Source organism: Equus asinus, chromosome 12 (genome assembly GCF_041296235.1).
Source record: "Equus asinus isolate D_3611 breed Donkey chromosome 12, EquAss-T2T_v2, whole genome shotgun sequence".
Taxonomy (NCBI): Eukaryota; Metazoa; Chordata; class Mammalia; order Perissodactyla; family Equidae; genus Equus; species Equus asinus.
Genome location: NC_091801.1, coordinates 8641747 through 8667761, shown reverse-complemented (window position 1 = coordinate 8667761; position 26015 = coordinate 8641747). Strand labels below are relative to the sequence as shown.

Genomic DNA, 26015 nt, shown 5'->3' with positions numbered 1-26015 from the left:
CATGTTGTCCAGGGATAGATTTCAAGTACCTAAGATTTTAGCTCTCAATCCTGGTTGCCTATCAGAAGCACCTGTGGAGCTTTCTAAACATGCACATGTACAGGTCTGCCTCAGAGACTTTGCAGAGTGGGATCTAGGCATCTGCCGTTTAAAACGTTTTAAGAGTGATGCTTATGTATCAAAGGGATGAGAACCATAGAGGAATAGGGTAATTGCTGTCTTTCTTGCTAGAGTCTTTAATAAATACTGTTTGTCTCAGCTGAGGTTTTGAAACATGTTAAATATCAAAGAAGTGAGCTTCTGTTTCTTGAAGTCCTAGAGTGGTTGTACTATATTGTGTATGTGTGGAGGCATGTGTTTTGAATCAAGGGTGACTATACTATTAACACTCTCTTATAAAATGGAAATTTTAATAAATACATATACTCGAATGAAAAGATCATCTTATCTTTTCAAAGAGCTAGACAAAAGACGTGTTAACAGGCAGGGGCAAAAGTCACATTAACACATAAGTTTGGGTTCTTCTTTTCTTTTCTTTCCTTTCTTTTTAAATGGTTGCTGTGTGATGGAAAGCCCTGAGCCTTGCTCACTTAAGTTACCATTACTGTCCTATCCCCCATTCCAGATAGAAATAATTATAACCATAATAGATGAGGAAATCTCAGAGCTTTCTTTTTCTAAAGTATAATAGACTAGATTTCCTGGACGACCTCTCCACCAAAAATACCTAGAAATGCTGGATAAGATAGAACAAATATCCTTTTGAATGTATAGCTTAGCTCTCAGAAAAGTAAGAGAAATTTCCACAGGACAAAAATACAAAGGAAACTAGAGGTCTCATTGGTAATTTAACCCTGACATTGCAGCTATGTTTGAGATGTCAACTGAGCTTCACTACTTGGAGGCTTGGGTTTAATTTCATTGTGGGAGAGAGGAGTTGATATCTTGGGTTTGTACACAGTGGAGTGTTAGGAGCTCACCTTTCTCTTCCCCTCCTCCCGTACCTCTTACTCTAAGCCAGGACTCTTGAAATGCCCACCAAGGGGCCATCTTAGTAGAGATACTTGCATGACAGTATGTTACATTTGGCCTTGGAATTATTTGCAGGAACTGTGGAATGAGAGCAGGGTAGCATCAGCTGTTTCTCTTCCGTGGAAGCCCTTACAGTGGTCCTGAGGCTAGTCCAAGCGACAGGTGTGAGAGAAGGTCTCATAGGTGGGTGCAGGAGCAGTTTAATTAGAAATTGTGTCCCCAGAGGGAACCAGCATCTCTTATAACAGTCCCATAGACACAGCTTCCAGATCGCCCTGAGAGATATGTCCAGTTTCAGTGGACTACATAGAAGCTGGAAACACAGCTGGCATTCCGCCTTTATTAGGTTTTCATTAAACAGAGCTAGGAAGTTATCCCAAGGTCAAATGTGTCCACAGAAAAGGAGAGAGTTTTAACCCTTTCCTCACAATACTCAAAGGGTTATCTCTCAGTGAAAGGATGGGTTAGAAAAAAAAATTCACCAACCAGGAATAGGTGACCCCAAGGAAACTTGTTCATCTCAGCCAAGGCTCAGAGGAATGTGAGAGTTCTTACTGATAATTCATTACTATAGGCTCATCTTCACATGAGTTTAAGGTTTGAAAGTACAGTATCTACATTATTCTAAGAAATTCTTAACTGGAAAAATAACTTGGTAGTCGTGGTTTAGTAGTTCCCTTGGAGCCTGTAAAAGTAAAAGCATATCGTCTGTGGTGGGAATTACTCTGAACCCAGGCTTCCTGATTCTCTCAGGTGGGCAAACATGAGCTCTCATGCATTCTGAATTATAGGGCACACAAGGAAATTCCAAACTGTGCAGAGAAACAAGCAAGCAGTCGTGAGTGAGTGTTAGCAAAAAAATAAAAAACACACACACAGGTGCCTGTTACTTAAGATATTGAAGTCATCAGACATTGCTCATAAAATAAGGCTGTTTAAAGTATTCAGAGAAATAAGAATTGGAATGATTGACAATGACGACATTCTATCACAAAAAGGTTAGAGCATCTTTGCAAAGGAGCCAAACATGACTTAATATAAAGAAAAAAACCAAAAACCCAAAGTATGCTTTACATTGAGATTAGATACAGCTGAAAAAGAGAGAAGTTAACTAGAGGATGGGTTTAAAGACATTATCCAGAATGTTGTCCTAAGAGACCTGGAAGATGTGAGAGATGAAAAGTCATGGATCGTAAAATAAGGTCTAAGATTTATTGAATCAGAGGTCAAAAGAAGAAAATAGAGTGAGTGAGAGACAGCATTTGAAGAATTAATAACTGAGAATATTCCAAGATTAATGAAAAACATGAGTTTTCAGAATCAAAGAACAATCCCAAGCAGGATAAATAAAGTGAAAGCAATGTGTAGATGCATTGTAATGCAACTTGAGAAGCCAGACAATGAGAAGATCTGAAAAGCAGCCAGAGAGAAAATAATGTGACTTAGACAACGTGAGGATAACCCAGAGAGTACACAGCTCACTTGCAATGGTTGGAGCCCAAAGACAGTGGAGTCAGCACAGTCAGGGTGCTGAGGGAAAATAACTGCTGACCTGTGATGTATACAGCTACCCCACTGGTTCTCAGACTTTAATGTGCATCTGAATCACCTGGAATGCTAATTATAACACAGCCTGTTGGCCCCACCCAGGATTTCTGATCCGGTGGAGCTGAAGTGGGGCATAAGATTTTGCATTTATAGTAAGTTCTCAGAAGACACTGATGCTGCCAGATTGAGGAACTCACTTTGTGAACCACTGAACTAAATTATCATTCCAAGAATGAGAATGAAATAAAGTTATTTTCAGACAAAAAACAATGAGTAAATTCATGACCTATGGACCATGACTAAAGGGACATCCAAAGGCTGTACCTTAGGAGAAAGGAAAGGAACCAAAGTGGGAGGAAGTTGGCAAGGAGGAATAGTGAACAAAGAAGTTGGTAATTACTTAAATAAATCTCAGCTAACACTGAGTGTAGGAAATAATAAAGATAACACAGAAACTAATGAAATAAAAAGATCAGAATAGAGGATATTAAGGAAAAACTGGTGGTCAAGTAGGAGTGCCCTCCAAGACGGTGCTCAGCAGCTGCTTGAGATCCTGAGCAGACCCCTCCGAATCCTGGCTTCTGCGTCCTTGTTGGCGGGAGGAGAGAGGGAGTGTCAGAACTCCGTGATACTACACCTTCAGTTTGCTCAGTTTCTCATCACGACTGTCACCAGGTTGAATTTTGTAGGCCCTGTGTTTTAATTTACTTAGTTGTCACAACATGCTCCAAACTCTTCTTTCATCTTTCCTCATGCCACCCTGTGCTCTGTGTCCCGTGTGGCTTTATTGTTTACCCTCTGACACGCTGTACATGTTATTTACGCTATGTCTTGTCTTCTCCGCAAGACTGTAAGCTCCCTAAGTGCAGGAATTTTTATCTGTTTTGTTACTGCCCTGTCTCCAGGATCAAGAGGAGTATTTGACGTAAACCAGGCTCTCAGTAAGTATTTTTTTAAGGAGTAAATGAACAAATGAGTAAAACTTGAAGAGGATAAACAAAGTGAAAAATTTGGTTCATTTAAAATGATAAAGCAAACTTCTCTCAAGATCAACAAAAAGAGACGGTACAAATAATATTCAGAATAAAAAGAGAGATGTAACTACAGATACAGCAGAAATTTAAAATTATAAGAACAATTTTATGCCAGTAACTTGAAACTTAGGTGAAATTCACAATTTCCTAGAAAATGTGATTGTTGAAGACTGATTTCATATGAACTAGAAAACTAAACAGACTTATGATCATTAAAGAAATTGAATCAGTAAATAACAAACTACTCCTGCCTCCTCATCACACACGTGCAGGCACATACACACACACGCAAAATGGGCTCATGAGTTTTATGTGATAAATTCGACCAAACTTTTCCAGGGAGGGAGGTGAAAAACAACATTCCTCAGCTGCTTTTAAAAGTTTAGTAAGGGCCAGCCCCAGTGGTCTAGTGATTAAGTTGTGTGTGCTCCACTTCGGCAGCCTGGGTTTGGTTCCCAGGCACAGACCTACACTGCTCTGTTAGCAGCCTTGCTGTTTTGGTGGCTCACATACTAAAAATAGAGGAAGAGTGGCCTGAATATTAGCTCAGGCAAATCTTTTTCAGCAAAAAAAAAAAGTAAAATTTTAATACCCAGACTAATAAAAGAATGTAAAATGATAATCAATTTTACTTAGAAACTTGATAACACATCTAAAAATATGTAAGGATTTTAGCTAATCCAATCCACAAGCATGAAATTCATGACACTTTAGACTTATCCCAGAAAATGACTGACTTAATAATAGGAAGCTTATTAATATAATTTATTACATCAACAGATTAAGGTATTAAAATATATTAGTCATGTTAATATATATATGCACATATTTATATATGTATATATAAAAGATATTCAGTAAGATTCACTACCTAGTCTTTATTTTAAAAAAACCTCTTAGAAAATTAGGAATAGAAGGGAATGTCATTAAATTGACAAAATGTATTTACTAAAACCCTACATCTGTCTTAATATTTAATGGTGACATGTAAGAAACATTTTCTTTAAAAGCAGAAATAACACAAGAATTTCAGCTATAATCATTTCTATTTTAATAGAAAACCTAGCTAGTATAGTAAGAAGAAAAATTAAAATTACAAGACATGGAAATAGACACAATATTGTTGTTATTTACACATAATATGATTATATATAGGACACCTAAAAAAGACAAATTAATGAATAAATAATAAGTCTTTTAGTAAATTTGCTGGATTTGATATCAGTGTACTGAAAATTATTATAGTCTATTTGTCAGCAACAAAAAGAAAGTACGGTTTTTAGAAATACCAACATCCAAACACAAATTCATGGTATATAGGAATCAATTTAAAAACTACGCAAAAACTTTATTTTTGATGGAGAAAATAATAAAACTTAAAGATATTAAAGGAAACCTAAATAGAGAAATATACCTTCTTCATATAATAGAAAGCTCAACATCATAAAGCTATCTCGTAAAGCTATCTCTTCTCCCGTAAATCAATGTAAAAATTCAGTGCAATTTTCAAACAAAATCCATGAATCTTGACAAGTTGTTTTCAAAATGTAAATGAGGAATAAAAGCCTAAAATTAACCAAGACAAGTTAAAGAATGACGCATGAATGATTTATGAAGCTATAGTAGTTAAGACAGTATGGTGCTTATTCAAGGGTAGACAAATAGAACAGTGGATCAGAATGGAGTGGTTAGAAAAAGCCCCAGGCCCACAAATAACCAGAAATTTGCCGCATTTCAGAGGTAGCAATACAGATTTGGGGAGTGGGGACTGGTGGGACTATTGTCTATCCGTATGTGGAGGAAAAATTTATACTTATATTGGGGACAAAAACAGTCAGCTACAAGTAAATTAAAGACCTAAATGTTGACAGGAAAGCTATAAAGATTTTAAGATAAAATAGGGAGGTCTCATTATCATCTGAGGAAAGAATTTCTTAAGTACGAGATGTACAGCAAAAGACTGATTGATGTGTTTGACCCATAACACAGTGAAAAACTAGTGCTGCAAAAGACTCCATGGATAGAGTAACAAAGCATGACAGATTGGAAGAAGACATATTATATATATAAACTAAGAAGTTATTATCTGGGATATGTGGGAAATTCCTACAAATAAAATTTTAAAATGAGCGCATGCGGTAGAAAAGTGGCAGGGTTTTCATGGAGGGGGTGGAGAAGGGTAGGGAATAGGCAGTTCATGATGGTACAAACCCAAACGACAGAAAAGCCTGAGAAGATGTTCTGCCTAACAAGCAGTCAGGAAATTGCGTATTAAATTCACAGTTGGATTCCATTTTACTCCCATCAGATTAGCAAAAACAAAAAACTCTTGACAGTACAGATTGTTCAAAACCTGTGACACTGAGACCATCTTTTACCACCAGTGGGAGTATCAATTTGCCAACCACAGTATAGAGAAATTCAGCAGTACCTAGTTAAGTTGCAGCTTTGATATTTTGTGAATATTTATTAATGTTGGTATGAGTGCTGATTTTCTTAAATTGCCATACTGCAGCATTGAAATTATCTTTTCTTTTAAAGTAATTTTTACGCATTTCATTGACAATAAAGCTGGCTTATTTTCCCATAGCATTCTTCCTTGATGGGGGTTGTCTTCTAATTCATTATATTCTTTGTGATTTAAAAAGATTATGCTGCTAGCTATAAATGTGCTCTCAATATCTAAGTGGGTGTGCTTCTTGATGCCAGAGATCCTAGGAATTCTACCGCCCGTCTAAGCCCATAAAATGCTGACAGAAGCTATTTTCATCAATATAAATTTAGATCCCTAGTGAATTTTATTAGGAAACCCACCAATTCTTTATCACTCTTAAAGTGCTTGCCAGAAAGAGACATCCAAACTGGGAGAACCTAGAATTCTCTAATAGCTACCTCTGGGGAAAAAAGAAAAAAATTTTCGATGGCATCATGTATGTAATTCTCCCAGCAACTGATTTCCCTTTATGGTGACTTTAAAGTCAGTATCATGTTCTCAGCAGAACACATGCCAGGAGGGAATGTAAAGATGTTCTATCGGGAATCAAATATGTAAAGATGTTCTATCGGGAGTCAAATAGCTGTTCTTTCAGTTAATTAATGTTTCATCAGTAGAATCTGAATTTCCTCAATGACTGGCTTCTCTGATGAAACCTTTATAATCTCAAGCACTTTGCTCTAAACTTTTGTTATAGTGGATAGTTCTTCTGACATCTGTGTTACCTGCCTTGCTAGGTTTTGTTAATAAGGCCCACTCAGCCAGGGCATATATAGGGCTTATTGAGTATTTATTGCATCACAATAATTTAATAATTGAAATAAGTAATAAAATAAGTACTAGGAGTATCGCCCCACAATCCTTGTGACCAAGGAGGGAGACCTGGTACCTGAACTCCTCCATGTCTTTGCTCAGTGCTGCGTTCCAGTTTCCTCTGTATACGTGGTTTTACAGAAGGGACACTATAAACTTTCATCCTGTTCCCGTTGTAGTAAATTCCTAGTAACTAGGGCTGATGGAAAGCTTGGCTGCGTTTGCTCATGAAAAATTCTCCTAACACGGACAAATACGACGCCAAAGAAAACAGAATTTTAGTATTTACTAAAAGAGATTCTTTTTTTTATCTGAACTGCAAGAATATTAAAAATGAGATTAAGGGGGCTGGCCCTGTGGCATAGTAGTTAAATTTGGCACACTCCACTTCAGCGGCCCAGGTCCACGGGTTTGGATCCTGGGTACAACCTACACCATTCGTCGCCCATGCTGTGGTGGCAACCCACATGTAAAGTGGAGAAAGACTGGCACACGTGTTAGCTCGGGGCTAATCTTCCTGAAGCAAAAGAAGAAGATTGGCAACAGGTGTTAGCTTAGGGCTAATCTTACTCAGCAAAAAAAAGATTAAGGAAGCTTTTAGTTATACTTAATATTATGTCATTTCCCAAGGGTAATGGGTTGAAAACTGCTGATGTGAACTTGGTGTTTCCGATTTTTTCCTCTATTTCCTCAGGCCAGATGGAGACTATATATCTTCACTTAATGGCGGAAACATTAAAGGCATTGAAGGAAATTCATCTGGACACTTACCGAAATTCTGCCATGAGTGTGGGACTAAATACCCTGTAGAGTGGGCGAAGTTCTGCTGTGAATGTGGCATTCGAAGAATGGTTCTGTGAACAAAATCCTGAAAGAAAAAGAGCTAAGTCCAGAGATTTATGACTATTGCTGCTTAGTCAGCTAGAGCACTTCCTCTAGTTATTTTCTGCTAAAATTGTTCAGAAGACTTTTTCTTAGCAATCTTTGGAGTATAATCTTTTGGCTGTGTAATGTGTGTGTGTGTGTATGTATGTATGTATACTGTATATAATAAATACCTGATACCCCAAACTGTGCCATTCAAGGAAATATTCACTTATCTGTCAGAAAATAGTTTCAAGTGGAATCACTAACTTAGGTATTACTTTTCTGTCTTGTTAAAGCACAGTAAGTATACTTCCACAAACTCTCAAACTCTACTGCTTAGCCCTTTGAGCTTTAGGATGATCATTACTTTGAGCAAAAAATCAGAATAAACATTGTTATTATTGGTGGCTATTTTCAGATATCATAATAGGATGAGATGCTTGGAATTTTGGAATTGAAGAGAATATTTTTAGTTACAATTAGTTATGTGAGGTCATTTTCTTGTAGAGCTCCTCAACAAATAATTTTATAAATATCAAAAAAAAAGAAAGAAAAAAACCCCTAAGGTTTATGTTGCCTTTTACTTGGTGTATTATTATATAATTTAAAGACCTTTATGCGTTCTTTGAAAACGTAATTATGCAGTTTTCTTTTCAGATGCACAAGGCTGAAAATACAAAAGTTTCTTATTCTAGTTATGACCGAATGATTTTTTTACCTCTGTGTGTTTTGGTTGAATGTATATTCTTTCTACTTTGAATTGGGTCTCCAGATTTCACTTTTTTTCTTTTTTGATAACCTCACATCTAAAGAGTTTTATTTTTTGCAGTTCAAAAATGTAATTAAAGATGCACAGAATTCCTTGCAAAATCTCTCATGTTTATTTCTATGTATCTGAATTTAGAAGAAATTATTTTAATACAAACCACCTCACCTAATAAATAGTGACTTTGGTAATTAATCATGAGTGCAGGGCATGCAGGTAAAAAGTATTTGCGTCTTAGTCCCTTGAAGTGTAGTGAGATGTAGTTATGAGTAGGTTAAGAGAATATCTAATTTTTCCTACTTGTATTTCCTTCTTACCGTTTAATTTTGAAACACCATTCACATCACAATAAAAAGCCACTGAAAACGCGTTGCTTTAATGCATGGCTGACTTATTATGTAATTAAACATCCACAAAAATTTAGTTATACTCTAACTTTGGTGAGAATACAGCTTTTAATCACTGTCACTTTCCGTGTAACATAGTATCCAGTAGTAGCTATCTGTCTTTGATTGCTTGTGCAGCCATATTCAGTAATTCAGTAGTAATTTCTGTTGAATCAAACCTAACAGAGCTTTGATCCTATTATAAAGGTACAAGCAAATCTTTTATACGCAATTTTTAGCTTCTTGCTTATGATTCTGATCAATTAAGGATCATTGTAGAAATTTGTGTTGTATAATTTTCTTTGAAATTTATTTATGCTTAAACTTTATAATTTTATTCATTAGTTTTTTGTTCAGGCAGGGGGAATAAACTTAGTGGTGACGGGAATTATCATTTTACTTACCTTATAGTTTCTTTCCTTATTCATCTTTTAATAAGAAAGACTTCTTACTCTTTTTTTCTGGTTGTCTTTATTTAGTCATATTGGTCAAAAAGAGAGTCCATCAATTAGAATAAACTGTAATAAATTTAGGAGAATAATGTACATATTAGATTTCCATTTCAGTAATTTATGTTCTTCTGTCCTAATTGTTATAAATTATATGAAGAACTGTAAACTTTTGTTTTATCTAAACCTGAGCACTGTTTTCTTTCAAGTTTTCTTTTAAGACCACATAATTTTTTGTCTATCCAAAGAAGGGATAGATAACTGTGTTTAAATTAAATAAAGTGGCACATGTTGGTATCTCACTGAATTTTACAGTAGCAAATGAATGTTGTAATGTACTACATGGAAAATGAGTTGGTAAGAAATCATTCAATTCCAGAACCCAGAGATTATTATAAACAGTAAGTAGGTGAAGTATACTTATGAATTATGAAACATGTTGTGACAATGTATTTAAATGTATTTCTATGTTACTTGCATATAGTGTTCTCACATTGATTTGTTGTGCAATAGTTCGGTTTTAAGAAATTTTTCTAGTTCAATGCATCATTTATTATTATTTATTTTCACAAGTATTTGCCTGTGTGGTAGAATTTAAAAAATTATTCTAAGCTTAAATTATAATGTAAAAATTGCTTGTATCTTATTCTGAAAGTTATTAGCTTAAAAAAGTAAGATTATTATGGCTGCTGTTGTCTCTTGTTCACTCTGTTTTTTTATTACAAATAATATCTTCATTTTGAACCTATTCAATAAAGACATGAATCAAAAAAATGCTAATGGGTTTTCATTGATGTCTTATCTTGTAGCCAGACATAGATAGAAAGATAGGAACGCACTGAAATAAAAGGAAAATATTTGAAGTCAAAACAGATTTCTTAATGAGAAAGCAGCTTGTCATTGGTAGTTTTTTTTGTGCCATCAGCTTTTAAAGAAATTATTACTATTTTATTGAAGTGTTTATGACCTCAAACTATTATAAGTATGTTTCATCACATTTTAAGGCATAGAAACATTCTCTTCATAACCAATAAAATTTAGCAGTTGAAAATGTTAGTGAAGTCAAGGTTGATAGGAACCATGGATATTTCTAATTAGGTAATATACAGTTTAATGGCAAAAAGTATTTGTGGTGAATCCTTAATGATTTAGACCATTATATTTAACATTTTAAACAGGAGTTGTCTCTAGTGAAAATATGATCAGATTAAACATGTTTAATTTGTACTCAATTTTCCTTAGGCTAGAGATGAACACTTCTACCATGAGTAGAAGCTCAGGGAATGAAAAAATCATAGAAGAGACACCCAGCTACACAGAGTCAGCAGACTGTGGGGTCTTCATTTGCATTGCAGGCATATGTATTTTATGTGGTAAATATATTTTTAATACTAAGGTTGACTTTTCCAACTAACTGTGTTATTGAATAGAGCGGTGGAGAATCATTAAAGCAAAGTTAATGATAGCCACACTTATTTTTAGTCTCATTTAGAAATTTTTCAGTTAAATATTACTGTCAGGATACTCATCATTTATATACAATTTTGTTTGGCTTATCTGGGAATTGCTTTTTTGCCACTAGGGGGTGCTTTTGGATAGTTAACATTACCAGCCTCCTGTTAAAGGCCTCAGCAGTATAGGTATTTTTTTGTTTGTGTTTTTTTTTTTTTGTAACATGAAATTACAGAGATTTATAAGGGAGGCAGTTTTTGTTGTTTGTTTTGATTTTGATTTTGATAATCCATATGTTGATTTCTTAAAAACCTAGTCCAGCTCATTTAGGGCACCTGTGTGGTAGTAGTTGATGGATCTATTTAGTATTTAGCTCAGAATATTTTGTTAACAAAATACTCCATCTTAGTTGTACAACAGTTTATAATCTATATCCTTTAAGATAAAGATTTTTTTTCAATCATCTAGCCTAACGTAACATTATCTAACATATGAGAATGACATCTGTTTAAATAGGAGCTAAATATGTGCTTAGACCAACTAATGGAAGATGCACAAAGCTAAAAACATCTAAAAGATGCTTTATATGGTCTTTATTCCATGAAATGCTAAGAATCAAAAGAAATAAGATGTGCTGAAGTCCCTGCCCCAAAGTTGATGTAATTTGTTGGAGAAGCTGATATGTAAACAGACAATTACAACTTAGGGCAAGGAGAAGAGCGAGTTTTAATGGAACTTCTCTTTCTTATAAAGGTGCTAACAAAATGCTGCTCAAGTGTTGAAGACGGAGCTTCTCTCTCGTCACCGCAAGTTAGACCGCTGACCATTCCGTTTTCTTTTTTCCTCCCCTGTCCTGATGCTTACGAGGAATCTGGTAGAACATGAGCCAGAGCAGTACTACCTTCGCCTGGGGAAAAGGCGAGTCGCGGTGGCCAGGATGTGTGCTGGGGTCCGTCGGAGCTGTGCAGTGGGAAGGGGTTCTACTGTCCTGAGGACTGAGGACAAGCCGTGCTGAGGAAAGTTCTGATAATTCTGTCTGTTCAGTCTTGCCTCACGTAACTCTTCACCTTCACTGTGCTTTTTTCTCTCTCTGCCCAACACCTCAGTTTCTGTGCCTATTCTGAATTTTCAGCAATAAGTCTTGCAATAGGAGGTTGCCAGTAGTGCGCAGCAGTGGCGAGTAAACTCAACAACGAAATGCTGATTTTCATTCGTCAAATCGGCGATCTTAAATTAGAATAAAACTGAAAACTGCCACGGGGCTTTAAGATGAATGTCTTATCCACTGATGGCGGAGACATAAATTGATAACACTTTTTGAAAAAGTTAACTAAATTTAATTTAAAAGCCTTTAAAATAGTCACGACTCGTTGCCTAGTACTTTTACTTCTAAGTGTACTTCTTGAGGAAGTAATCTCAAGTACAGATCTATTTATGCAGAACACGTTTAATAGTGCTATTTGTAGTGATAAAAATTAAGCAATTTAGTAAGTTAAAGCACTTTCAAATAATTTTTAATGGCGTAACAAGGTTATGTTTCATTACTAAGACAAAAAACTAGGCTAAAATAGTGCATGTGTATAAAATATGATTCCAATTATGTAAAGGTCTACACAGATAAAAGGCTCGAAATATATTCTTTAGTATATTGTGCTTATTTCTACTGGAAGAATTTTCGCTATTATATTTTCTTTATATTTTTTATATTGTCAATTTTTAAATGAATATATATTACTTTTATAATGTTTAAAAAAATAGAGGGTTATGTTTTTCAAAATCACCTGCATGTGATGACGGTTTATTTAAAATCACAACCTCATCTGGGTCTCTAACGCTTACAAATGCAGAGGACAACCCTTATGATCTAGTTAAGCTAATTTGTTTTTATAATATCTTTTTTGCTGAAAGCGATATCTGCCAACTCCAGTTATAATTTTAATAAGATTATTTTTCCTGGATTTCCCTCTAAGGACATTCTCATATAGGTCCCCCCGTCCTTTTTAACTGTTTGTCACCTATGATTTGAAGAGTCCAGGGAATACAGTGAATTTTTACTTCATAGAGCATAAAATAAAAATTAAACCTTGTCTAAATATTTAAGAGGTATTTTGCCATTCTGTTGTTGAGCTGGAGGGAAAAAATATATATGTATATGTTTGAAATATTTAGATCTATTTTCACATATTTACCTATTATCTTTAAAACTTTAAAAAGGTTTTAAATTTATCTTATTTTCTTCTACTAGTTATTTTAGTCAGGAAGAATACTTTAAGAACCAGAAAGTTTTAAAAAAATATATTTTTATTTTTACTAATCTTCCCAAACTTACGGTCCTCATAGGGAAAATTCATTTGAGCCAACCCCCACAAGAAACATTAGGAATTTTTAATTTTATTTGAAACACTAATTCCTCAAGGGTGATTCTCTTTGGAAACATGCTATTCAACTAACTATTGATTAGAAGATTTAACGCAGTAGGGTTCTTTTTCAATGTGTCTTGCTATAGACGTAATATCACAATGTCGTCTGAGTGCGCAGCACGTGTGCTAGACTGTCCCTGTCTCCTGGTGAGGCGCTGTGTTCCCCTGGGCCTCCCTTTGGCAAACACTGTAATGATTCTCCCTCTTCTGTCAGTAACTCTTACTGATGCCATTACCAGAAAGGTGTTCTATGAGGAGAGGAGCTTGACATTCATTGCTTTAGATACTTTATGATAGTTTAAGTAGAAAGCATTGAACAATACTAGAAATTAAATATTGCCCAAGTCATACCTAGTAGTGAGAAATTATCTTGCTCTGTTTTGAACGTAAATTCTGTTAGTATTTGTAACGGGCATTTGTTATGTTTGTGGCCAGCATATTTTGGAAATCCTATGTTTGGTAAGTTTTGTGTATTGAACCCATTTCCTGAAGGTGGTAACCAGAGTCAGTCTTCCATCATTTCTAACAGCTAGGGAGCAGTCCTGTGGCCTGGGGCTACCGAACAGACCTGGATTCAGCAACAAGCAATGAGAAGCAGCAGATGCTGTGCAGTATCTGTTTTCTAGTGAGGATGGTGGAGGGACACTGAGCTTGGAAGGCAGCAAGGGCAGAGTCAAGCCGTGGCACCCTTATTGCAGGATGGGGCCTGTTCCCCATGGTGGCAGTTCCGCTGCCTGTCCCCCACTGGAGTAGCCTGTCATTATAATTTGGGCATTGTTTCTGGCTGAACAGCCACCAAACCTGATTATCTAGCTCTCCCAGAGATTCTGTGAATTACAGAGTAGCTTTTAATAAATTCCTTTTCACTTTAACTAACTACCCTGGGATCTGTTATTTGTGCTCAAAAACTCTTCAGTGATAAAATTTGGTATGACCTCAAGCTTCCCTTTTATGATGGTGGTGGTAATGGGAGAAGTGCTTACAACCATACTCTACAGCAGGGAATCCTCATTATATTGAATTAAGACACCTTTCCTCATCGCAGTCACAGGCGTTAGATAATCACAAACTGAATTTTAAGAAATATGCTTTAAGTGAGTACAATTATACCTACCTGGCAGAGCTAACTTGAAGATTATTAGTAATGTATATAAAATCTTGGCCACGATGTCTGACACTTAACAGACTCTCAGTAAATGATATCAATCGTTTAGTAGTAGTATATGATTTTGGATATATGTGCATCTTATATGGTCATCAAATATTTAATCCCCATTATGTGCCAGGCGCTATTCCAGGAGCAGTGGACAAAGCTGTCAAAAATCCCTGCCCTTTTGAAGTACACATTCTAGTGGAGGAAGATTGAAAAAATGGAGATAAATTAGTAACCGTATTTTATATTAGAATGTGACGAGTGCTAGGGAGAAAAATTAAGTGGGGAAGAGGTGGTTCGAGGGAGACAGGAGGGAGAGTTGAAGTGGGATACGATTTTAAATAGGGTGGTCGGGGATGATTTCCCTGAGAAAGTGTTGTCTGAGCGCAGGCCTGGAAGGGGGTGAGCCGCGATTGCTGAGCCTTCCTGTTTACTGCATGGATTGCCCGTTGGATTGTCCCCTGATGTTTAGTGCTTTCTGTTAGAGAGGGTTCAGTCCATTTGAAGCGAGCAGGTGGAAAAAAGGAAAAAGTATTTCATGCAGAGGTAAAAACTGCAAAGACTGAGGCGGGAGCCCAGGACCCCTGGAATAGTGTGAGCAAGGAAGAGCAGATGAGAGAATCAAGTCAGGGCACCAGCAGCCAGACTGCATGCTTGAGAGGCCGCTCAGATGGTTTTGGGTTGCTCAGAGTAAGATGGGCATAGGAGGGGGTGACATGACCTGGCGTGAACGTGCGATCTGTATGTGTGTTCTTTGGCTCCTCAATTAGTGAGAAATAAAAGGCCAGAAAGGATAGTTGTCACCCTTTCCATGCTAAAGTGTCTCTATGTATTGATCAAATTAATTTCTTTTGACATTCGGAAAAGTACTACACGATACAATTTAGATTGAAACAAACAGACTTTTCAACCCCACCTGAGTTCACAAAAGGAGCAGTGTCCTCATTTCACAAGATTGCCATTGAGTCCCCTAATCTCCCACTCAGGAGGAATAAAGCCTATTTGTTACTGACCCAACTAGTCTTACTGAAGGAGGTAAAGTTTAGTGATTGATTCTGATTTCTTTATTTTAGTACCTAATATTCATAAACTTGTCTTTTCTTCTGTTTTCTTATTCATCAATGTAAAGTAATCTGAGTAGAACCTTCAAATATAAGGGACAGAGATCCTTCCAATTTACTTTGAGAAAGGGGGTTTAATATACGATACGTGTGGAATAAAACTGGAAGGTCATTAGGTCCTGAGGGAGCTCCAAGGACCAGGCTACCTCCCCGCCTTGCTTCTCTTAACCCTTCTGTCCATGCTCTACTGTCTGTCCGCTTCACTCACTGCTGTGTATCTTTTTCGCTCTCCCATTCCTTCAGCTTGTCACTGCCCAACTTAAACCTTACAACTTCCTATTTCAGACTCATTTTGGGCAAGTTTATTTGGGATTGGTTCAGATTCCTGGCACAGAGTACCTTGCTTCATCTGTTCAAGCTACATGTCATACATCACAGGTAATCAGCCAGTCTATTCATTAGTTGTGCTTGGGGCGGATGCCAGATACGGTCTCCCTGTTAGTTGGAATAGAGGTGTGAGTTCATGGGAAACAACATAGCCACTTAGCAGAAGTCATAGGTGTTGCAGAATCCCTTACAGGAGGTGTGGACACGTCAGGGAAGGATTGACATACCTGGAAAACAACTGTCTGTTTATATTTGTAATAGTCTTCAAACTAGCAAATTTGAAAATTAGTTGAAGTGAAAATGTTTTATGTAGAAATGTATCAATAACTATTAGTATTAACCTAGTGCAAAGATTCTCAATGGCAGTGGAGAGATGAACCCCCAGGAAACATGCATCCAGATTTTGATGATGGAGTAATGGAGTAGTTTCGAAAGGTGAATTCATCATACCTATTATTTTCATAATACAAACCTCAGAAAGTAAAACTTGACAAAATCTTGGCTGGTGGGGCTATGCTGAGGGCAAATTAAGAATTTTAAAAGTAAGATTTTAGAAGTTTCCACATTCAAAGAACACATGACCTCTATTTGCAGATGACATGATTGTCTATGTTGAAAATCTCAAGGAACCTACAAAAAGACTAGAACTGATAAGTTTAGTTCTAGCAAAGTCATAGGATACAAGGACAATATACAAAATTTAGTCATTCCTGTATACCAGCAATGACCAGTAGGAATTTGAACTTGAAAATATCATTTACAATAGTGTGCGGACATGGATGCACACAAATAGTTATGCATACATCTAACAAAATAATGTGTATGCTGAAAAGTATAAAACACTGATGAAAGAACTCAGAGATCTAAATAGAGAAATACACTGTGTTCATTAATTCAAGGAATAGACCGTAAAAATGTCACTTCTCCCCAATTTAATCTATAGACTCAATGCAATCTCAATCAAAATTCCAGCAAACTTTTTGTGGTTTGACAAGCTGATTCTAAAATAAAGTGTATATAGAAAGGCAAAATAACTAGAATAGCCAAAACGATTCTGAAAAAGAAAAAATTGGAGGACTCATTCGACCCAATTTCTAGATATTATAAAGCTATAGTAATTGAGTCTCTGTGGTATTGGAGAAAAAGATAGACATATAATTGGAACAGAATAGAGCATCTATAAATAGACCCACGCAAATATAGTCAACTGAATTTTATGAAAGACAATTCAGTTGACAAAGTATAGTCTTTTCAACAAATGGTACTGAAACAATTGGATGTCCATATGTAAAAAAATGAGCCATGATATACACATTTTACATTAACAAGTAAATGAGTCATGGACCTAACTGTAAAACATAAACCTCCTAGGACAGTGGTTTCAAATGTCTCCCTGGGACATTTTGGCAATATCTGGCGACATTTTTGTTTGTCACTGCTTCGGGGAGTACGCTTCTGGTATCTAGTGGATAAAGACCAGCAATGCTGCTACACATCCAGCAATGCACAGCACAGCCACCCCCCACAACAAAGAATGCTAATTTCTTAGTTTGGATAAATGTGCCATGGTTATGTAAGCTGTTAGCATTAGAGAGGACTTGGTAAAGGGTAAATGGGAACACTCTTTACTATCTTTGCAACTCTTCTGTACATCTGAAATTATTTCAAAATGAAAAGATAAGCAAAGCTTGTATACCACCACCACTTAAAGGCAACAGACTGCTTCAAACATTTGATAATTTCATAATTTATTTCTATGGCAGTGTCATGTACTATAGCTGAAGTATTCTGGTTTGATCTCTTGCAAAATCTCTTGAACCCTTCAATGAAATTGTAAATATTACCAGTCATGTGTTATGTGTTATATGTTGAAATTTTTGAGACCCATAAAATATTTTCAAGTATCTTCTATTCAAAGGGATCTTCCTGGGGCCGGCCCATTGGCGCAGTAGTTAAGTTTGCACGTTCCGCTTCAGCGGCCCGGGGTTCACTGGTTCAGATCCCGGGTGCGGACATGGCACTGCTTGGCACGCCATGCTGTGTTAGGCATCCCACATATAAAGTAGAGGAATATGGGCATGGATGTTAGCTCAGGGCCAGCCTTCCTCAGCAAAAAGAGGAGGATTGGCAGCAGATGTTAGCTCAGGACTAATCTTCCTCAAAAAAAAAAAAAGATCTTCCTTAATCATCTATTCTAAAATACCACCTCTCTCCACCAGCGAATCTATCTCAGTTTTTTTCTTTTCTGTAGAATTTTTTTCTGTAAGAATTTTGTACACTTGTTGACTGTTTCCTCTCCTGGGATATATGCTCCATGAAGGCAGGGACTTTGTTGTACCCCGAGGACCAGAATGGGCACATTAGAGATGGATGCTTTATAAATATTTGTTGAGTGAATTAATTATCTGTATTTGTGTTGCATCTGCCCATTAAGTGGTCTGTTTTCAAAAGTTAGAGCTGCTGCTTTAAACCCACTTGGCTGTGAATATAGTAGTCCCCAACCCCAGTATCTAATTTACTCTGAATGAAAGTAACACCTCAAGCATAAAGATGGATTAGTGTACGTATGTATGACAAATCCATTTCCTTTCTGCTGGGAATATTAGGCAAGGAGTGAGAGGGTAGACAATTGTTTTATACTTTTCTGGCAGATCTTTCTGGTTCTACTGGAAAGTTTTTACTTCACCTGATTGGATGCTCTGCAAACCCAGCTCCTTTTATTTGTCATAGTATTGGGGCCATTTCCAGAAAAATTTGAGTTTCTGTCCAAGTAAATTTTTAAGTAAAATATTCCCATTTAAATCAGATTTCAGACAGGAGAAAATTTGTGATACGCATCAAAGGTGGAAATTGGCAAACATGCCCATCTCCTCCATGGTAGCCTTTGTAGGGTATTGAGTTATTTATTGAGCTGAGCAGTGGAGGCTCAAATGAATGAATCGCCAACCCCACCTGGGACGGTGTGAAAAGGCTTCAGAAAGGGTGGGACCCTTAGAGTGGATCTTGAAGGAAAAGAAAGAAATCAGCCAGCAAGAGCAGCAAGCCCTAAATTGTAAATGTTGCCACTTGTCTTGACTTTCTTCATGTAAGATATGGATAGAATATAATTCACTTTTAGAATAGTATTAAGGAACACGAACCTTTCTCCCACTTAGAAAATTTCTATCTTATACAGAAAAATGCACTTCTTACCATTTTATGTAGAAAGGATGCAAAACATACAAGTGAAAACAAACCCCAGGTTATTCCCAAACCAAACTAACCATTTTGCATATTTCTCAAATAATAAATAATTTGTGAATCTAGGTGAATACATATATTTTGATATTTAGACATTAAAAAACTGTTGGAAGTGGCAATTATCAATGTGTTTACCTATTTTGTTTCTCTTGTCCTATAATATTTCCACAGATTCTATTATTTGGTCACAATCAAGACTGAAAGGTGTTTCACAACAAAGTTTAGAAATGAAAGAAAGCTCCATGGAGACTGAGAACACGGAGCTGTGGGGTCATGTTATTTTAAATTAGTTGTGTTCTATGGTCCTATCATATCTGTCAGTAAATTATATTTTGTAGAAATGTATTTTCTGGATTATTTAAATAAGTTTTATTAGTAGACTAGTTTAATGCAATTCATCTTTACTATTAACTACCATATGTCTGGCTTTTCCCATTAGGAGCTGAAGGGAACACAAAAAAATCATATATTCTTTCAGGGGAGAGAAAACATTTTAAACAAACGCAAATAGAAAACAAATTATTTAAATACTAATTGTATTTAAGATAAAATATTAAGATGAATCTGATCAAATAATAATGCATGATACAGGCATTTAAGTACTAAGGGCAACTAAAGGAAGAAATATTAACATTATCTAGAGTTATCATGGAAGCCATAGCAATTGAAGAGGATCTGGATAGAATTTGGGAGAACTTTCTAAGCAGTAAGAACATAAAGACAGAAAGACATAAAGACAGCATTGACAGCGTGCCCTGAAGACTGACTTAGAGTAGAGGATGTGTGTTTCTGGAGAAATATGTACAGTAGATTTGATGAAATGTCCTTCTTAAACTGAGTGTCAATGGAAGTATGGCCTAAAGCGAAGAAACTTTTCTGGTTTTAATAGAACTATCTTAATCCTGAAAGAAGTATTTCCTTCAGCAGATTCCTTGAAAGCCTGTTTGAAAAGACTTTTAACTGAGTCCCTTGGTATAAAGCAATATTCCCCAAAGTGTGTTAGGTTAATGGTTTTTACATAAAAATGATGTAGTCAAGTTTTGGAAATGCTACATTAGGATTAAACCTTTTTTAAAAAAAGCTATATGAATTTACAGAGCTTTTAATATACTTACATGAATTGCAGATCTCCAAGAGAAAACTTATCTGACCTCAGAACTCAGAATCCTCGCTCTTTTGCTTGCTTTCTTGCTTTTTTTTTTTTTTTTTTGTAGCATCATCAATAAGGATTGGGGTTTCTTGGAACAAACTTTAGAAAACGCTGATTTAAAGCATCCACATACACATTTGAAAGAAAATGTTTATTGAGATAAAACAAGTCTCTAACTGGGGAGTAGAAATAATAAAAACATTGTATTCAAGATCATTATTAACCAGCCTGCCTTGTCTCTACTTACCTTGCTAGTGGCTAGGAAGGGAAGAAGAGAAATACAACTATAATTGCCTGTTATTTTTTTTCCAAACATTTGACACACAGTGTATGTTGAGTAAACTTTTTTGAGTGTGAATTTTCTCTAAAATTCAAATGTATCTTAAACAAATGATAAAAACCAAGGGAGAAAATTTTAATAACTTTTAACAAGCATTTTAAAATATCGCTCCTTATTTTGCCACAATCTCTGCATTTTTTTCCAACAGTGTTAGGCGTGTTTTAGGATAGCCTTCAAGGAAATACTTTCAAGCACAGTTTAAAGAGTTTACCTTTAGAAACTGAAGATTTTCTCATTTCTATAGCTGATGGTTTACCAACAGCACCAGATCATCAGAGCAGAGGTGTACCACAGAGTTGACCGTGTTTTATGGCAGAAGGAAGCACAACCAACTCGGAGAAAGTTCATGTGAAGAAACAAAGGGCTTGGCGAAGAATCATTTGCTCCTAAAAAGTGTTAGTCAACTCCCTTGTCTGGAGTTATAATGAAAACCAAACAGAAAACATATTTGACTCAAAGCCTCATTAATGAGGCAGTCTGAATTCTATACAATTGTCTGTACAATTCTATACAGCTATCTGAAAATCCGTAAGAGGTGGGGAGAGTGAGAAAAAGGCGGAGAGACAGACATGAACGGAGAGGAAGGTCTTACCACCACACATGGAGGGTGGCTCCCGAGCATCATCTGTAGGTCAAGTAAAGCCAGGTGGGAGTGAGCTGTGAAGGAGCCTGAAGGATGTGAGTTCAGCAAACTGCAAACTCATGGCTGTTTGAGGACTCTCGCCTCGCTAGAATAGTGTTTTCATTTCCCTTTAAAAGTAAGTGAAGACTGTCGGCAGATCTTTCTAAACTGGGCCTGATGTATATACAAAAGCTTCTTGTAAAAGACTAAAATTTAACACAGAAAGTGAATTAGTGTTCCTGTTCTTACACAGTTTAAGGGTTCTGGTCTCATGCACGTTCTTGGTAATAAGGTATTAAAGGTCATTTATTCAATGAAAGTGAGAGATCAAATAGTGATGGAAGATTAAAAATCTTGAAAGTCTTGTTGAGATCCATTAAGTGAATCTGACAGTGTTAATACATAGTCATTTATTATAAGAGAAGAAAGGTTATCCAAAATAAGCGATTTGTTTGTAATACTATATGAAAATATTTTTATATACAGATATAGTGTCAAAATTAAATATACACATTTCATTAATTAAAAGGCCAACATATATTATTCTCTAAAAATATACTTACCGAATTGCAAACTCATTTAGACAAGTTTTATTATACATAAATGACAAAAGTAACTCAGTACTACTGTTTAGCATCCTTAGAACAGCTGACTTTCTGTTTTGAGAAATTATTCTTTATTTTCATTTTAAAACATTTGCTATACCATTTATTGTAGGCACTGCGTTATACATTCATGTGAATTACATCTCTTGATATCTCTCTTAAGTATCTTGGACTCCTTTATGCTGCTCCTTCTGTAAGCTATATGACTCTTGTTCTCATGGGCATTATCCATTTCTCACTGTTAATTCTGAGATTTCCAGCGCAGAAGACAATTTCCAGTCTCGCTGCGGTACACTGATGCATAGTGGGCCGTAAAGTTATTTTGATAATAAAGCAATGTTAATTTTTAATTCTTGTAACCTTTATATACTTCATAGATTTTATATATCTTCTGAAACAGGTTTAAAAAGTGTTGTCGCAAGTAACATCTTACATGGATAGTCTTACAAAAATCAGCACAGAATTAATACCGATTGGTATATGTCCGCACATATATGGAATAGTTGTTGATCGCAGCATTGTTTCCATTGTTTACACCCATCTTCTAGTATTACAGTATGGATTTCTCAATTGCTCTAATCCGTTTTTACCAGGATGCATTCAGTAACCTCTAGAAGACATTCTACCCTGAAAAATTGCATGAGCAGATAGATTCTTGGAGGATACAACCGAAGTTCATCTGTTTTTATGTTGCCACTCCATATTTTTCAGTGTTCTTTAGCGTCCCTCAAAATTTTATTCCAACAAGTTTTTATCTTTTGTAGTAGTATCTTTAGGAAACACAAGTCATTCTGTTTTTTCTGTTCCTTTAAAGATTTATTCTCTTCCTAGAGAAATATGTAAAAGAAGTTTTAAGTTCACATTTTTATAAAAACACACATTTAAAAATATTCAATCTTTAATTTCTATCATGTTAGGTTATAATGAAAATTTGATGTAATGAAAAAGAAGAATCTTGCATAATATGTATATATTTTTTTGAGGAAGATTGGCCCTGAGATAACATCCACCGCCAATCCTCCTGTTTTTTTGCTGAGTAACATCTGTGCCCATCTTCCTCTATTTTGTATGTGGGATGCCTGCCACAGCATGGCTTGACAAGCAGTGTGTTGGTCTGCGCCTGAGATCCGGGCCGGCGAACCCCAGGCCACCGCTGAAGCAGAGTGCACGAACTTACTGCTGTGCCACCAGGCCGGCCCCCATAATATTTTTTTAAACTACAGTTTCTAACTATAATTGGGATAATTGATGTGTAGGCAATTCAGTTTTGTGATTTAAGATTTAGGATAAATTAGAGAGCTCTGTCAGGTGGCTGCCATTTTCACCACTGCAACAGTGGATATAACAATGCTTTTTAAACTTTCGTAGGAAAGATATTTGTACTTTACTCAACTGAGTTTTTTTAATATGGAAAAAATGTATTTTTTGTGCAAGGAATAGTTAACACTGAAAATATTTGGAGTATTTTGGCGAAGATGATTAATAAGGATCTACCCGATTGGACCTTGTGCCCTAAGCTCCACCCCAACACTCTGGTCTTTGCTAGAGTATGAAAGACGCCTGCCTCATAAGCTAGTTTTCAGTGCCTGAGGGGAAATCCTAAAAAGGGCTATCTGTACAACCGCCAGAGAGTGGAGACAGAGATTCCTCACGTGGAATAGCCAGAGAAGGGAGTACCTCTGCCTATACTCAGTTATAGTCCTGTGAGCCCCTGGGCAGTGGGAATACAACAGAGTAGGGTAATTCTTCATTTAGATAGCAACCAATTATCGGGTGTTTTCTACATCAGATATGCTCAATGCTTTACATACATTATTTCATGTTACCTGCTTAATAACTATGAAATTCATGACTTTACCTCCTTTCACAGATGAGGAAACTGAGCTGCAAAGAGGATAAATAAGCTGCCACAGTCACATGTCAAGAAAATATAATGACTGGGTCTTGAGCTCGTCTATCTTGTTTTTAGTGTAGTCACAAATTTGGATCTCTTTTAGTTATATATTTAGTAACACTAACACATAGCCTTTATATAATACACTTAAAAGATTAGACAACAGATTTCAAAGATAAATATGAAGACGAATTTCTCATATTCTCTTTAATGAGGGTCCCAGGATATCATTAAACAAGACAAATTGAAGTTGATGTGACAAAGCAGATTTGAAATATGTAGATGAGAAAATTTCATGACTTTTCCTGACCAAGATTGAACATTTATTAAAAAGACAAAAACAAAGAACCATGATTTTAGCTCTGGGAATACAGAGGTTATCTCCCTTTTATAAACATTTTTTCCAAATTTTCTTAGCCAGAAGCCCTCAATACATGTTGCTCATTTATTCATTTCAACTCTTCCACTTTAGGTGGAATAAAGGTTTCCTGCATCCCAAGGTTGCAAACTCACCCTGCTTCTCTAAGAGGAGTAAGGATTTCCATGCTGCCATATATATATCAGTCAAATAACATTATAATAATAATGGAAATGTGAAAGAAGAACCCGTCATCCTCATGAAACAGGTGTCTTCATTTTCCCTTGTCCCATCCTAATTAATATTTATAGCATTTTAATATTTAATAAGATTTAATTAAATATTGTGGCTTTTTCCTTCATAAATATTTTCTATATTGCTATATAATTTTGTGCAATAATGTATGTGTATAAATTTATAAATACAGAATATTCACATACTACTATACATATATAGTATATATTGTACACTCTACACTAGTAAAATAGGTATAAAAGGGGTTCACATTTTTAATTTGTATTTCTTTACTAACAAGGATGGCTTTTTTCTTCATCTACTTGGTTTCTAGTTTATTTTCTCTACTATAAATAGTTTATTCATGTCTTTTGTCTATTATCAATTATCAGTGTTTTAATTTTGTTGCTTTTTCAAAAGAAAATCAATGCTCTGATACTTTCCCTAGCTGTTTTTATTTTAAAGTAGTGTCTTTTAAGAATTTAGTTCCAAGTGATCCACTTTCTAGGGGATATCTCCCTTCTCCTTTTATTAACATTATAATGAATATTTTCAAAATCAACCATAAAGAAGAAAATAATTCAAAGAGAAACATTAAAGAATTAAGTTGAGTAAAAAGCTGATAAAGAAAGAAAATTATACAGTCACTCTCACCAAATTCTTAGTGGGTTGGGCTTCACCCAGAGAAGGTGGTTTTCTTCCTTTACCCTTAAAAACAAAGTCACATTTACAATATTGAATATTAATCCTTTACTGCTCCTCCCATTAATGTGATTGCTAATTTTCATATTATTCTCAGCCCATCTAAGCTCTTGGAGAATCTACTTTAAATTCTTCATTGTTAGTGGGGCAGAATACTAATTTCATTTAGAAACAGAATATCGGGGAAAGGGAAGCAGCAAGGGAGGTGAGTCTTGTGAATACTCTGGATCCATAATTTTGCAGGTATGCCCAGCACTGTGTTAATGGCTATGAGGTATAAAAAACTAACATATAAGGGTATACTAGCAGAGACAAAACCAGAATTTTAATCAACATGAAAATAAAGTTAGCATTAAATTGTTAAATTCTGACCATAAATTTTACTAAGCTTTACCCATCAGAAGCAAAATGAAATGAGCAACAGTGAAAGCTTGTAGCATGCTTGACTCATGAAGAAAATGTAATATAGCTGACCGTCTTTAACATCTTGCCTTATCATTTCAAGAAAAAGGTGGACTGTATAAGGTTGGTTAACTTTTTAACATAATTTTGTGTTTGTGTGTGTGTGTGAGGAAGATTCGCCCTGAGCTAACATCTGTGCCAATCTTCCTCTATTTTGTATGTGGGATGCCTCCACAGCATGGCTTGATGAGCAGTGTGTAGGTCTGTGCCCAGGATCCGAACCCATGAACCCCATGCTGCTGAAGCGGAGAGCCCAAACTTAACCACTATGCCACTGGGCTGGTCCCCAACATAATTTTATTTAATTTCAAGGTTTAAATTATTTGTATATTTTCTTTCTCTACCATTAGTCGGCTTTGGAACATGGTGATCCATGCAAATCTCAACACATGAGAGGAGGAATTGCAAATGTAGAGCATACCTAAAACCCTTACCCATTCCAAGGCCAAGAGGTAATATCACTAGTTTGTTCTGTGATCTTTTCAGTTGAGCCCTGACTTGAGGCTTATACCCAACATAGTGTTTCCAACAGTCACTACTAAGCAG

At 35.9% G+C, this 26015-nt stretch overlaps 2 protein-coding genes across 6 annotated transcripts in view; one reads left to right on the top strand and one right to left on the bottom strand.

Moving 5' to 3' along the window:
* Positions 1-8828, top strand: part of ZC2HC1A (zinc finger C2HC-type containing 1A) — a 46842-nt gene extending 38014 nt beyond the window's left edge. For both annotated transcript variants that reach the window (XM_044765908.2, XM_014853736.3), the window contains one exon: positions 7616-8828. In XM_044765908.2, the coding sequence (XP_044621843.1) occupies positions 7616-7781 (166 nt within the window). In that variant the 3' untranslated portion in view covers positions 7782-8828. The remainder of the gene's footprint in view (positions 1-7615) is intronic.
* Positions 8829-17532: 8704 nt separating this feature from the next.
* The window catches only part of IL7 (interleukin 7), a 54559-nt gene continuing 46076 nt past the window's right edge, over positions 17533-26015 (bottom strand). Inside the window, exons 6-7 of one of the 4 annotated variants that reach the window (XM_044765911.2) lie at positions 24960-25013; positions 17612-22646 (exon numbers count right to left, since the gene is read on the bottom strand). In XM_044765911.2, the coding sequence (XP_044621846.1) occupies positions 22527-22646; positions 24960-25013 (174 nt within the window). In that variant the 3' untranslated portion in view covers positions 17612-22526. Of the gene's footprint in view, positions 22647-24959; positions 25014-26015 lie in introns of all 4 variants that reach the window. The other 3 variants (XM_014853732.3, XM_044765912.2, XM_014853734.3) reach the window with 3 other exon arrangements.